This window comes from Echinococcus granulosus, assembly GCF_000524195.1.
Source record: "Echinococcus granulosus chromosome Unknown EG_S00006, whole genome shotgun sequence".
Taxonomy (NCBI): Eukaryota; Metazoa; Platyhelminthes; class Cestoda; order Cyclophyllidea; family Taeniidae; genus Echinococcus; species Echinococcus granulosus.
Window position 1 is genome coordinate 1,620,941 of NW_020170386.1, and position 16,275 is coordinate 1,637,215.

The window sequence follows — 16,275 nt, forward strand, 5'->3', positions numbered from 1 at the left end:
GTACTACAAATACACTAGCTGTTTGCACAACTGGCAGTTTGATAAAGGGTCCACTTTGGATCTACGTCATTGCAACTTCGCCAGTACCTCCAAGCCCTGCTGCATGTCGTCCACACACACATATATATATATATATATATGTATATACATATATATATACATATATATATATATATTGCCCCAGCATTATTCATTCTTACGTCTTTAGGGAAGTCTTGGGGAGCTACTGTTATTAGCATGACTCAGAGTCCATTTTATTTGGTGAAACTATAAAGGTCAGGCCTTAAGAGCCCGCGAAGCGTTATATTAACAATCAAAGCACTGTAAGGTTTCAAAAGATATCCCTTCGTTATTAATACAAGGGTATTCCATTTTTTATCACTTAGAAGGAGTTAAATTGAGCGATTTTATTGGCATTTATGACAAATCAATCATCTGCCACGACTAATCACTTGTGGCATCGTTGTGTTAAAAGCACTGCTCAGTGTCCTTCATTTTAACGCGTCTGGTTACGTGCGCAAAATGGAATCGGTCCAAGACTCATTCGTTCGTGGTAATCACCAGAATAGGATAGTTTCTAGTTTATTGGGGGTCAGAATCGATAATTCGAAAACCGTAAGCCTTGAAAATGGTGGGCTTGTATCCTTTCCAGATGAAATTTTACCGTTTACTCAATTACAGGCATGCCATTATTGCCTAATATTTTTAAAGCGTCTCTCTCTTTACGGTAATCGGGTCTGTTCGCTGCCAGACTACTTTTTTGACTCGTTTCCTCAATTAATTTGGTTGGATCTTCGCTTTAACTCTCTTTCATTTATTCCTCGAAAGATCAAAAATTTGTCGAAGGTTAAAAACCTTCTGATTGGACACAATAGCATATACAGATTGTGTCTGGAACTCGGAGGAATGGAAAATCTTATAGGGCTTAACATTGAAGGAAATCCTCTTCGATTTCCCCCAAAAAATATTATCAATAGAGGTTCTAAATATGTGTTGAAATATCTCAAAGAATGCTATGCAAAACGGACTCATCTGGAGAGTAGGTTATGTTGTGCGTCATAATCTGAGGAATTTGTCTTAACCACATTATATTGTGCTCTTTAATCTGCTTAAAATGCTATCTTATTTTGCACGTGAAAATCGGGTTTCTTTCTCGCATCTTTTTAATATCCACATTCAGGTGTTTTTTCCGCATTTTAGACGTTGGTGTTATAGCCATTGTGTCCTATATTTGGGCGCTTCCTCAATGATTTATCATTTCAATAGTCCTACTGATTAATTTTATTTATGCCTTTTGTACTACAGTTTGTAAATTGATCCACTCGTCCGTAATGAGGTTCACTCATTTTTTATGCAAATCGAAATGTGCCTTCAGCTATTTAGCAACGGTGGATTTTTGGTAAAGGCTATGAACCAGGACGATTTTGCGCAATTTATGAAAAACAAATAGTTTTTATCATAAATAAATTATGTGATCAAGTGGCATAGGCGTTCAATTTTTTAACGTGTATCTGCAGGAAATAGCTAAGCATTTCTAATGCTTATTAAATTAAGAAATAGGCAGAGTATTGGAAAGGTTACCCTATTTAGTGATTTAAATCCAAACCCATGCGATCATAATAATTGGTCTATTTATTTTTAATTATGTGCTTTTAGACGAAATTAAGGCACAGGCTTCCTCGTTTATTGATCCACAAACATATATTGACGAACTGGCAATTGAAAATGTGAATAAGGCGATTTTGTCGTGGGAAAGTGGCCAAGATACCCAAACTACTTCGCGAACATTGCCATCTCTGTATAAATCTAAACTTCATCGTCGAATAGTAGAAAAACTTCGAAAATTTCCCGAAATTAGAAGGTTTGCTTTTTATAAACTTAATAAAGCTTGCAAAAATTAAATTAGTGGCCCTCTTGTCCACTCATGCCAATCTCAAAGGCATGCGCTGACTCACCAGTCAGGCATCAAACTGGTATCAGATGAATCTGTTCGACAAAGTGAAATGAAAGAGCGCTCCCGCCGCAAACGCAGATGGGATAAAATGTGCCAAGCTTCTGCTCTTCAGCGATGGAAGTGCGTGTAAATTTCTCTTATTTTATGTCGTCGCAGTTGCTTAAGAGTCGTAGTTGCTTCATTTTAGAGACCGTCAAATGGTTTATGAATGGAAAACAAATTATCGAAATAAACAAAATTCGCTTTTTTCCATATATCAGGAAAAGTTGCCCAAGGAAATTAAGGAAGGTGGTTGATTAGTCCCATAAACGCATTAGTGTACATTGGTTTACTCCAATATTGAAACGAAACATGTTTTTTTGTGTGAAGAGTCACGAAAACGCGTTCAGGTAGCACCATTCGGTGTAACCCCTGAGGCGACATTCGTTATTTCATCAGCAGAGTTGGAAAAACTGAAAACAGCAGCTCGTCCTTCCATTTTGCCCGATTCGCGCCCGCAACCCCGAAGTGGAAGTTTTGTTCTCCAACTGGAAAAGGACAGGTATGCATGGCCACATCAGATAAGAAATTCAATCTGTGCAATTTTATTAGACGAGCCTGGGACAAAGTTCTGATCGATGAGATCAGTGAACAGGTTTATGTACTGAATGCCAAAATGGATAACCCATGCCTACCCAAGGTCTTGGCTGATGCTGAAATGGATTTGGCCAATGTAGGTGTTTTACTTAAATGAATCAAGTAGAGTTTGTTTCCCCATCATCATTGGATTATTCTCAAGGGCTGATTCTTTTCAGGCGCTACAGCTACAGCTAAGACTAAAGAGTCGACGTGATGTTCTCACCCAACTGAAAACTGCAACTAACCCAACGGCTTTCATGCAGTAGCCAAAATACACCTTCGCAAACCACTTAATTGTATCTCACGGGGGTAATGACTAAGTTTATTGTGATCCAGAATGAGTGGCAGAATCAACGGTTTAACAGTCATAATTCAGAGGCAAATAACTCACCGTTTCGACTGAAGTTGAAGTGCTAAATACGGGTGGCCATCGGATGTCCTCAGCTCATCGAATAGAGACCCAGATAAAGCACATCTTCAAAGTGTTTTCAGTCTGAATTTCGTTGCCGGCATTTAGTGAGATTGGCATTTCCCTACTGTGAAGCACTGTGTTTGTCACCCGCTATTGGAAGTATGCGGTCTTCAATGCACCTTCTCTCTAGGCGCGTACAATCGACTTACAAGGACCACTGCGTCCGGTAACCCGGTTATTTTGTTCTATGTTATCTTTATATTGGAATTTTCGTCTGTCCCTTTCGAGGCCAGGTCAGAATCCAGATTGAGGCAACCCCTGGGGTGGTTGATCAAAGGTTTCTTACTATGTCTACAAAGTTTTGAGCGTTAACTTTCAGTTTCAGGTAGATTTTGCAAATCACCACTTACGCCCATGCTTTGTAACATGACTCACTTTAACGGCTTGAGACGCTTGAAAGTGAAACGAAGTTCTCAGACGTGTAGTGACGGTTTGTATTATTTCACTGTCGAAGTTGCCTGCTATGGAGTAGTTCAAAAGTTGCCGTGATTGCATTTTATAGTGGTCCGAAATGGTTAGGCCGCGATATTCAATACTTAACTTCTGCCTCCAATGAGACAAAAAGACCCCGTGTTACGGATGCAAAGGGGCCTATTTATTGTGCTTTGATCATATTTAGTTAAAATACTTCAACGAGGTTGTTGAAGCTTTTGGAAATCGTTTAGTCTGCGGTAGGCTGACTGATGATTAATTTGCGTCCGAGTTTCAATCGTTTTATTCGGCTAGACGAGTAGTTTATGCAAAGGGTAAGAGGGAGGGAGTGCTGGAGGGTTAAAGTGTATCTGCAGGTTTTGCGATCTATAAGTCATCCAAATTCTCAGGTGACGTCAATTGATGACACAGGTGAGTGTGGTCTGCTTAAAAGAGGGGAGGGGGAATTCACCTACTGATAGCATTACAATCTACACATGTGGGGGATGGTAAGAAAGGGGGAAGTAAACAAGATCGAATTAAATCTTGCTCTTCCAACAGGACGAACGGTTTGGGTACACACCCCCGCTGAGGGTTGGAGCGCAAGGACTAAACTATTCGTAGTTGGAGGCAGTGGAAACATCCGCGCGTTCTTGATTGATGCTACCAAATGGAAGCTTCGGGGTTGTGCGAAGCTATCCCGGGTGAATCCTAGCTATTTCCAAATAAACTGCCTCTTAATCATTTTCACGGGGAATACCGTGGAGTGATTTTCTACACTTGTAGAAATAATTTATTTACTTAACGTTCATATACTTTTAGATCCTAAATGAATATTACTAATATATTGAACAACTATTTAGCCTGTAGTTATTATTTGCTTGATCTTCTTTCCCTTGTGGAGTTGTTCAATGCCATCCATGGTCATCACGACCCGATATATTTGGAATTTGAAATACATAAAGAAAGGCTAGGGAGCTGCCTTTAAACAAGGTGGGAGAGACATTTATTAAAAGGTCAGTTTAAAAAGAATAACATGAGTTTCATTAATCTATTTCTTGGCAAGACAATCAACCGTTGCATCCCCATGTTTTATCGGTCCAATATGACCTCATATTTTGCAATATCTCATCTAAATTAGTATCACATGTGTAAATAGTCTTGTATGGGAGTGGATTTACGCTGATTTGGAATAACACAGATAAAGTAGTAGCCTAAGCTAAAAATAAGCATCCAAAGCTAGTATCATCTTGCTGTACCACGTTGTAACATAAAAGGTATGCGAGGTTACTGAAAGGTGAAAAACACCTTGTTTACGAATAAAAACCGAGACCCATCTATTCAATGGTTACAGTGAGACCCTTCTCCCTTATTTTACTTGCAAAAGGGCTAGTTAGGCCTTCTTGTATAACCGATAAAATGTCACGCTTTTGTGGTGACCTTTTTTGAGGGTGCAAAATGAGCTAAGAGGGCAGGCTACCTTGCTGACATTCCCCAACTTTTTACACCGCCGTAACGTTTTCTGCTAAAAAAATGATTCACACTTAACAAACCTGCATTGGAAATCGTAATACGCAAAAAGAGTGTGGTGGATTGGGTCCGTCTGTTCTGTGATTTGATATCCTTAAGAAGTACTCCTTTTGATGGATACGCACTTCCGCGAACAAGGATGAAAATTCATGGAAAATGTGGAGGCGTCTTGTGAAGTATTGTATTTCATCGGTATTTGCCACTAATGATATTTGTAAGGTGGCTTAGTGAAAGAAGTTTGCCAGTTCGTTCACGAGCTTGGCTATAGTAATTTGCTGTGCTAGTCGATGGAGAGGATTGAATATTCGCATGTAACGAAGCAATGCATTTCGACTACAGCTAGTAGAAAGATTCCACTTTATTCTGTTATTAATGTTTGCCTTTCTTAGGAGAATGGGTTGTACAGAGCCCCGATTAGCAGATCTGGTCTCGCCTAACACTTAATCTTATTCTGGTATACCATTAAGCATAGGTAGTAAAGTTTTCAGCTATGCTACTTGTGTACCATGGAGCTGCATGTTTAACTTTTGAACGTGAATCTCACTAATTCAATGGCCTTGAGCAGTAAGTGGCGAAGAGTTGTATTCGTGATGCATTACCAATTAACCATTATCTTCATAAGATAATCACTTAAGAGGTTCTATTTGAAATTAAGCTGAAACAGTAAAAGTTGAACCGATGGGATCGTACCTACTGGAGCCAATGAACGGCATGAACGCGTGATGTTCATAGCAAACACAACCGTAACGTCGTTCTAGTTAAATCCCTTTTTAAATTCCAACAACACTACTAAAATGGAGTTCTGTTTGAAGTGATAGATTAGAGTACCTGGTTTTGCTTCTAGTAATATTAAATTTTATCAGATTCTGGTTTCCTCGAACCTAACTCCTGTAGTTAATAACCTTGATTTTAAAATATACTATCAACCATGGCTGCACTAATCCCACAATCCGCAATCTCCATTAATGCTCGAGGCTCTGACTCGACGAGATAATTCCGCACGAATACATTCTTGCCAACGTACAGAATGGCATTGTATTCAGCTAATAAAGTCACTTTTGCAACTTCAATTTAGATGCAGAAATACGCCCACCCAACTCTGTATTCAAGTTGCTAATTACTAAGTAGATGATTCATGAAACGTTTCACAGAATCCTCTCGTTTGTGCTAAAGGCAAGTAATGCTGGTGTTTCTGCTTGATCTTACTTAAATAGTGAGAAGAGATTATTTAAGTGGTTACTTATATAATTATTCGGATGGGATGTGTGTCACAAAATCAACACTTTGATAAAAAAGTGCATAGCACAACCTATGAATTAGCTACCGAAGTCAATTTTACAATCTTCCGGCATTAAACATTAAAGGCGTGGCAACTCTGATAGAGAAATTTACCGCATTCTTTTTCCCTATTTGATAAGGAAAGGTGTAATTTCACTCTGCAAATACAGTAAAGCTCATTCGATTCATCATTTAGAGCTTTTATGAAAATGGGAGTCAATATTGATGACCTGTTGTACGAAGTTTGTGCAAACAAAAATGTTTCGTAACATTAAATAATCGGCCATTTCACTCGTACATAAAAAACGCACAGTAAAACCCCAGTGTAAGGGGTGCGCCAAACCCACTAAAGCGCATGAGAATAAATTACCTCCAATAAACGTATTATTTCTTCGAGTCTTAACAACAGACTTTATGATAATGCAGCAGCGTAGCATATTATTCGACTGCAAGAAGTGCAACTGCCCTATCAATCAAGGCAATAACCGCTCATTTCTTTCAGCGAAGCAACACTGAGGATGTAAAGTGGGAGTCGTTTTCACCTCAAACACTTTCCCTTTTTTCAACTAGCCAGGGCGAAAATATAAGCGCAAATAGCTGGTTAGGCAGAAGACTCCTCCTAGTGTTTTTTTTGCCTACTGACACATGCGCGCGCTAATGGGTCCGTACAATAAATAATAGCAATATCATAAAGTGTAAAAGGTTGCACTTGGTAGAGGGAGAGTACGAGAGGTGTGTAGCTGGGCCTGCTGCCACTCGCCTTCAATTGCACTAGGCCCCAGACATGCCCCTGCTAGAGGAAGAGTGGGTGCTCCCAGTTGCCGTGCCACTAAGTGCTACTACATTGTCCCAGGGTACGATCCAGAAGGGTCGTGTGGGGGTAAAGAGAAGGAGGTAACACTGCCCACCATTCTTCCCTCCGGCGCGCACCTGTCATAGGGGATTGAAGTGTGCTTGTTGGCCCATCTTCGCGCCACCACACAGCCTGATGGGCGCCTCTACTGCCAAGTGTTGCTGACCTTTTTAGACAGCAGCAACACAATCAGGGAAGTTCGAAAACGCTACCTTTCGACATAATTAAGAAGCGATTAATCTAATCAACATTTACACACGGCCCTCTAATTATCCTATGCTTGGCATCTCTGTAAAAATGCACGCCGAGGTGTGCATACCTTCTAATAAGCAAATCAATTTGAAGGACTTTTGAACGGAGTAAATGGAAAAATGTGGTGAAATTATTATTTGTTTAAATATGTGCCTGGCATGTAAAAGGTATTTAGTGCAATGATGCAAAAAAGCCGATTTTTCCAATTTCCACTGATAAAAGTATTTTCATGGACGTCTTAAAAGCAAAACAAGTCGATTGCAAATTACTTTCTTAGATCATTATTTGTGCACTTTCCCCATTTTTACTAAATTCACATGCAAGACATTTTTCATAAATCTTAAATAAAGTCATGAAGCTTTTGGTAACCTCGATAATTCAAGTGACTCATTGTTTCATCAATTTCGGCTTTCAGCTTAAAGATGATCTCATCAAGTTCGTCTAAAAATACAACTGACTAACTTCTAAACCTCAAATGGCTACTTGTGAATAGCCGTTTCCTATCGTATGGTTCCACATACATTCAGTAGAATACCGCTTTCAAAGAGAGCATTTAAATGAGGTCGCGTGGTGTATCGTAATGCGTTGTATGACATTTTAAACAGTGTGTTAATTATTTATTTCGTCGCGGCCAAACACTTCTCCGCTCTCGAATTGGTTCCTTAATATCCCCAATGATGGCATCAGTTGGGAGTTTCAAAAATGCACCGAATGTTAATCAAGTAGTCAAAAGGTTTTTGCGAAAAGCCAGTGCGCGTATAGACAAACCCCTGGGAGTTGGGTGCGCGAGGCCCATTTGCGATGTCTATAACGGTTGCCGGGGCGAAGAGACCAGCGACAAGATAAAGTGAAGAAGAGAGAGAAACCCATTCCCCTTTCCCTCCCCCGTCTCCCTCTCTGCATTCATTCAATGGGATAAATGGTGTTACCTCTGCTTCTCCTCCTTCGGCCTGCGCTGTGGTGGGATTGGAAGAAGGCGAGAAGTATGCTACCCTTTCCAGTACGCCATTAGCGACCATCACAGCTGGACTCGAGCGAACGCGTGGGTTGGGGTGGGCCGGACAAATTTAACACCTAACAGATTTGTGTCTACTTTTAGTGAAAGTTAACACTAAACACTACCTAGAATTTGTCAATTCTTATCTGATGAAAAACGAAGACGAGGAACTAATCCATGTGACGGATGTGTTATTTGAGGACAGTTTAATGACAATAATGGCCTGTTTTATGCTTAAGTTGGTTTAGTGCAACCTCTGAAAGGTGAATACACTGAAATGATGACGCGATAAGTAGAGTGAAACAGATTTTTTTTTCAGCTGCTACAGTTTGATCGAAGAAAAGGTTTCGGCATCCGCCGAGGGTTTTAGAATAGCGAGGTTACGTTAAAACGCAAGCCATACTTTAACTAAATGAATTCACACACCAAATCCTCCTCCAAATAACTATTAAAATAAAGGAAATAATTTGCAGAAATAAGAATAGGGTTCATCTAATGCATTTATGTTTCAACAAGCAAACTCATCATTGTCCCACTCCGATCTCAAACGTGAGTATTCAACCTTGCCTCCAATTCTAATGTTCGAAACAGGTATCTGAGTAAAAGTAAAAGACTGCTATTAAAGTGGTGCTGAATAATTTCATAAGAGGCCGATTTTAAGTGACTGAAAGGTTATGATGGAAACGAATAAGCACTGACAAAATGGGTTTTCAAGGGATTTTACACCCTTGAAACAGAGTGGCAACGCCCAGTAAACCCTGCATAAATTGTTTGAATTTGGCTAACTCCCACGTATCTATCAACCCTGTAAAACTTTACTTACCCGGAAACATTGAAACAGTTTAGCTCTTTAAAGTGTTATCAATCATGGAATGGCTTATTTAAATTGTACATCTAGGCCACATTTCTTTAGGTAATTTACCTCAACCGATTTTTAGGCTATTCCACTTTCTCATGAATGGATATCTTTGCGATTCTCTACATAATCTGCATTGCCGCACTTATAAAGCGGCAGAGCAACAACGCATGGCTCAAATTATCTTTTCCGCTACCACCCACTGGCCTAGGTTTTGAGGAAATTAAGTGCCAAATTTGCACTCATAGCTATCATCAGCGCATACATCAAGATTAGAATGGCAGTTAAAACTGGTTCAATTTAATTCAATGAGTTAATGGCATTAGCAAGAATCTCCATTTCTGTGCTAAAATATGTATTAATATGTATTATTCTGGTGATTTTGATAAGTGACATAGAGTGCACTGATTTTGTGCTTAATTCATATCCACTTAGTGCCAGCATAGCACCACTTCGTAAATGGGTCTAGCTTATCAGATGACTGTGTAATGAACTGTGGAATGCTGACCCCACAAGCTACTGGTGCGGTTGTCAAGATGCAACAAATTGACGATCAAGGAAACCTTTTAACACCCCCAGAGATACCATCCGTGACCCCAAGCGACCACTCTTAATGCCACTTTGAAAATGAAGCAAATTGGCATTTCACTATCAAAGCGTCAGCTAAAATGCACCAACGGCCCCACTTACTAACTGTCGAATTCATGCGGGAACATTCAAAGCAATGCATTATCGCTTATCACATGACCACTAAGATAGAATAAAAAATATCAATCGAATTGGCAAAGCCAAACACTCCGTTTTCGGGGATCTACTACATCGTATAATTTCCGCTGCACATCGAGAGACTTGGTAGTTTAAAATCAGTTGGTACGGCACCTACTCATAACTTGGCTTTGTGACCTAGTATGATGCAATTTCTCTCTACGTTGTTCTACCTTAATGGTATTGAACATGTGTAGGCCGGAAATGGGGCAGATCATTCATTTTCCAAAAATTCATCATAACTATCCAACTAGCATGATGATTTGCAGACAGTCAGGAGCTTGGTTTTGCAGAGGTGATGGGGGAAGGTGAGAGGGAAGGAGGAGACAGAACGGAATGTGGCTAAATATGATGGACGGTAGAAGCAATCTTGGCACACAAAATCCTGAATATCAGGAACAGGCTCCTTAAGAGTTTTAGGACAGTCTTGGGCATTTCATACGTCATCATGGCTTCCCAACCTCCTACCACTTTCATTTGGGGCTAATTCCTAACGTCTGAGCTTTTCTTTGCAGGAATTTGAGTTGATCTATTTTTGCATTTATCGTTAAATATCAGGAGACTTTCATATTAATGGTAGGCACATACCTTTATACGAGAGATTTCAGATTTTTACAGCTTCGAACGCACCTTTAATTGACGTTTTAGTTAATGTTCTACTCAGGTAGAAAGTTCTGTCCAATGCCTCCAAAAGGCAATCAAAAGGAATGAGTTACACATTCTTGACTAACACAATTCTGTACAGAACATGGAGTTCGGAAGTAATCCTTTTATTATTTATTACCTGGAGATGAATCAGGCCCTTTTTATTGGTAATTTCTGACCTCTGAGGTACTCTTAAGTCACCTTAATTAAAAATTTTAGTGGTAAGTTAACTCCTACCAAGGACCAAAGTGATGTTTTTATTATGACCGAGTCATTCAATACGCATTTTGGTCATCAGAACTTTGACCCTTTACTCGAAAAAACCGTTGAGATTGCAGCTCGTTTTATATTAGTTCCTCGCAACATAAAATCTTCGAGAATACAGTAGGAAATCAAGTGTTTATATTTTACTGTTAAAAAATGTAGGAAGCTGCCTTGTAATGTACTGATAACTCACACCTGAAAATCCCTCGATGACTTCAGATATTCACGTACGAGGCCAAAACTACCAATAGGATTTAATCTGATAAAGAGAAGGATACACGGGAACGTTGCTGTAACCAGTTAGACTGCTAATTAGGCAATCTGGATGAAATGTTAGAGGGCCATAAGTTGATGCTTGATTAGGTCAGCAAATTGATTGCACGCCCATGTAAACATGGAAATGGGGCAATTAGTGAACGATTTATGGGCTTAGGTAGGCAGAGGCAAGAAGTGGCTCCCCAAATGGCCAACACACAAATCGCTGCTCCAATTAAGTCCATTTAATGGCACGACTTTGATTTATGACCCACAGGTCAGTGTAAACGATCTATTTTGTAATTAATTGATATCAGTAGATTAAACAGCTCGGACAATCGACGCAACTGTAGCTGCACTTCGACGGATGGAATGCGGTGAATTAGAATGTTCTTGTCTACTTTGTACTTTCTTATTAAGCATTAATGGTAAAATATCTATTAAATCAAAATGCAGATTTATTAACCTTGACTTTTACGGAAAGAGGTAAATTTTTTTAATAATGCCGACTGGTCATGAATGACATTTTAATGTATATAAGTGTACTTGTCTGGAAACCCATAAGACCCATCTGGAAGTTAAGTAGTAATCCTTTATTATTCAAATGGAAAGTTTTCCAGTTTTACTCCCCTAAATGATACGCATTAATTGACACCAAATTGTCAAAAAATTCTTAACTCTATAGCTTTCATCATCATTGACCTATGCTTTGGGGCGAATAGGTTCACTGCGAATTTTCAGTGCAAAAAAAAACTAACGAAAAAAATAACAAGACTTTGATTAGGTGTTTATGTAGCTGCCATTTTTTCTTTAAAAAAGGGGTTTTAATGCATCAGTCAGTTGATGGAATCCAGAAATTGATTTTGTTGGTATCTGAAATTAGGTATTTCGACTTCATTTTTAGAAATGGTCTTATGACTTGGTACCGCTTATAATCAACCGAACTATAAAAAATTAGACTAAATATTTTGGTCACTAAAATGAGCCCATTTTTGGGCAGACAGATCTGTGAAGCCTGCAAGGGGCAAGGAAAAGGTCAGGTGGACGAATCAGGATGGGGAAGAGTAACAGCCTCTGTCAGTACTTTACCTGTCGAGGCAAGGAGAAAACCAGTGTATACATGCTACGTGTTGTGGTCATTGCGGTTAATTAGACCGATTAGGCGAAGACAGGTGAAAATTCCAGCGGCACCCGAGGCCGCACACACACGCACGCCTCATTAACGGAATGCGCACCAACAGGCGTCAGTTAATGACGAGGAGAATACAGCTTCCAATACAGAATCCAACCTTTAACATCCAGGCCAGACTAATGAAAGCGCCGATCTTACTAGGGCCTCCTTTTAGAGGCAATTTGTCGCATTAGGAAGATCTGTCACAGGAATATACAGAGTGGAGGCCCTGTTTTAAGTAAAACAAGATGATTGTTTAGTAACCAGCTTTTAGATATCCAGGACTGCATATTCGACTAATCTAAAAGCTTCTGGGAAATAGCTGCTATGACTTCTAGATTTCACCATGAGTAATCCCATGGGAAAGGGAAAGGAAGCACGCGAAATGTAGTAAATGGACACGAGACACTGATTTGGTACAAAATTTCACAAAATTGTTAACGAGTTATACTTTGCCTATTCCATTCAAGCATAACGTGTTTCGGTTGTTTTAGTTCTCATTTGAAGTTGAGGAAGCACATCGTATTGGAGTAGCGGGCGGGCGATAAAAAGGGGAATATTACAACTGGGAGGTAGCATGGAGCCCTATTTCCATCCCAGTGCCGCTAGATTATAGAACACACTAATTAATCGACGCCCCAGAATTTGCCCGACTTGCCCCTTCTCCACCCTACCCAGTTTTCCCTCTTCTTCCCCCAATTACAGCCACTGATTCATATGCAGGCTCAGGCACAAAAACAGACACGGCGCACGCAGACCAATAAATTGTGCAACGTCAGAATTAAAGAGACCATAAAAGGTGCGGGGAGAGAAGGACAGGGAGGAAGGAAGGAGGGGTGTAATCGAGCCTGATAATTGGCCGTGAGTGCGGTAGTTGTTGTAGTGAAACTGCGTAGTTGAGGTTTATGCGTTTCACTAGGTGAAGTGGCGGGGGGGGGGGAAATGGGGAATGTCAATGGAGCGATGAGCAGCAACGAAAACAGGATATCTCTTCATTGCATACTCAACCGCACGCGCTGTCGGCAGAATACTTATGCTGGATGGACTAATTTGTGAGCCGAATGTCTCGACCAACTTATCATAGAATCACGGATATGTGTGCTGACAAAGGGCTTAGCTGCTAGCATTCTCTGTAAACCGGTTTGATTCATACAAACCCACTCTAAGTTTGGATGTTGGAGGCCTCGGGTTGAGTGTGGTAAAACCTTGAAGATCAGACTTCAGAGCTAGCTATAACCAACATACATGCGTAATCAAAATAAGCGTAATTTTAAAATGGAACAAGTGAGTACTGCATGGCTGTCTGTACAAATCATCTTCAAGCAATCGTGTAAGCAGGAGAAATTTCCTTCGATGAATATTTTTGTACTTTAGGCAGTGTTTTTCCGGATTACCTGCTTATGATTTACAATCAAACAGAAAGTGAAAAATAACCTTCAATTTTTAAGAGAAGACAGGGACACTGCTTTTTATCATGGCTTTCTATGTACCCTTGGCTCGGTGGGGGTATAAGACTGCTTTCATACACTTAGCAAAATACAGTTTGAGCCAATTTGTGTAAAAAAGTTAGGAGATGTAGATTAGACCATTACGTTTTTAATGCAAATGTGTTAATTGTTGACCCAACCCTTATTGCAACTCTAGGCGCCTGGTCATTTGGTAACTTATTACATTGCAATGCAACTTTGTTTAATCCTCTTACCAATTGGTATTCATTCCGCATTTAACGGTTAAAATGCAATTACACCGAAGGATCTTGTAACAATTGTGATGCCTCAACACACTTTCTACCTTTCCTTGATCAACTCGACCAAGTAGAGGAACAGGGGAGTTGCAAAAGTGAACTTTATAAAAGACTTTAACGTCCTACACTAAAAATATCTTAAAATATAGTAAGAAGCACTTTAACGGTGCACCAATCTTTCGGCGCCATAGGTCCGCTTCCTTTACACTCAGGATACATTGTGCATAGCAACACTTCGTATAAGAAGCATCGATGAATGTTATCACATTGAAATTTAATATCTTAAGTTGCACATTTTGCACTGGAACATTATCATGGCTTTGTCACTACGGCATTTTTTCAGTCCTTTGCTGACATTATGCACCTGTGGTTGAAAGAAACAACGCGGAACATCCAAATTTCCTCACTTATTTGCTTGCACTGACATTCATTGTTTTTGCAAAAGTTTTACGATTCACTGCATTCATCCAAACGGAATTTGTCATTCCCATGTAGGAAAAGTGGTTTCTCAAATTGCTTTAGGTAATTATCACCACTTCATTGCACTTGTTTGTCCTTAATGTTTTGTGAAGTCTAGAAATTCCCCTCAAGGAAATTTAGCACTGATTACTAACGTGGATAAAGACTTTTCTCATCAAACGGAAAAGCTTAAGATTATTGTATCAACTTATAGTTTTCCTTCTCATTAAGCTCCTTTCATACAAAGGTGCCCATTTTGCAATACAGTACCTTCTTTTGTTGACTCCTATATAGTAGTGTTTCATGTTTAGCTCAGAAAATCTCAAAATTCCACCAATGACAACTTTCTAGATTTCCCTTGGTTCACCACAAAAAAGCGTTTTTTCGACTCATTTTGAAAGCTATAGGAGGGAATTAATGCCGCCATTACATAACGTGCATTTATTTTGCCGTTCAGCGATATGCCTCCGCACATCTGCACGTGCTTGGGACATCATTTAGTGGAGGCTTCTACCTGGATGGAATCCTCAAAAAGGTCAAAGTGGTGTGTGGGGATTTTATTTCGTGAAAGATTTTAAAGTGGACTTAGTCATATGACAGAATATAATCATGTCTAGAGATTTAATCTAACAAGTTTGAAGAGCCCTTTTCTCTCATAAACAAATTCCACTTCAAAACTTTCCAACCATATCGGTTTTGTTTGATTAAGGTTGGGTTGGAAAGAACAAGCCCGGGTATAAAATACCTAAATAAATAAGCTCTTTGTTTTGCCATGGAAAACAGAATATTTGTACAAATTCTTTTAATTCCCTTTTAATAACAGTAAAATCGAACTATATTCAATCTTATTTTGGGTAATTCGCTGCACTGACTTTTTATAAAGAAGTTAACTCTTTAAAGGATTAGGTTTGCTTTATTTCGCAAATTGTTGTCTAAATCTCTCTTGAACTCCGGACAGTCATTTAAGATTAAGGAATTACAAATTTGTATAAAATATGTTTTCAAATGACATACGATGACAGAAGCCGTTATCCGTTTTCTTGAAGAATAGGCATTAAAAATTTCAAAACTAATTTAGTTAGGTGGACAAATGTTATTGGACTGCATAGCTCATCCAACTCAACTGTGCTTTTCCAAGGGACTTTTTCAACAGGAAGAAAATCACAGGTTCAGGTATCCTTAAATAGTGGTCCTGAATGAGATGATACTAGTTTTTCTTAGTTCTATCAAGTTGTTTTAAATGTTGGCAACAAGGAGCTTGTGGCTGCACACCTTTTTGTTAAATGCCATTGCACTGATTTGTGCCCCCATGTTTTGACAATGTCTGTTTAATCAACGCATTGATGTCAACGTTTTCAACGTACTAACGCTGGCAATATAAACCCAAGAATTTTGCATTTTTTCACCTAATTGCTCTGTTTTGATTGTAAAATAGACTACCTCTCCTCTCTCCCCTTGTATGGACGTTGAATTGGATTTCAACCTTGGTGAGTGCTTGCACAGGAACCTATTTTATGAGGACAAATTCGAAAGCGTTTGGTTCTGATAACACGAATTTTTAAGTGGAAGGTCGGCGAAAATTTGAACTATTAAAAACGTAAACTAATTAGTAAAATATCTTTAAAGTTAGAAAATCAGATCTTAAGAATTTCTACGTAATGTGTGTTGGCTACTTAGCACTTTCAAAAGTCATTTTGAATTCAGAAGGGAGACTTAATCAATTTTTTCTGAAGTAAAGCTGCGATGTTTGA

At 39.3% G+C, this 16,275-nt stretch overlaps 1 protein-coding gene across 1 annotated transcript; it reads left to right on the forward strand. All coding sequences in view use genetic code 11, as the record gives it.

The window, feature by feature from the left end:
• Positions 1-522: 522 nt before the first annotated feature.
• EGR_01686 (Leucine-rich repeat-containing protein 27) lies at positions 523-2,250 on the forward strand (the record flags this gene model as incomplete). The annotated part of the gene is made up of 3 exons (XM_024490935.1): positions 523-1,039; positions 1,657-1,861; positions 2,142-2,250. The coding sequence occupies 3 exons, from the start codon at positions 523-525 to the stop codon at positions 2,248-2,250; spliced, it is 831 nt and encodes a 276-aa protein (XP_024354800.1).
• Between the last annotated feature and the right edge of the window lie 14,025 nt (positions 2,251-16,275).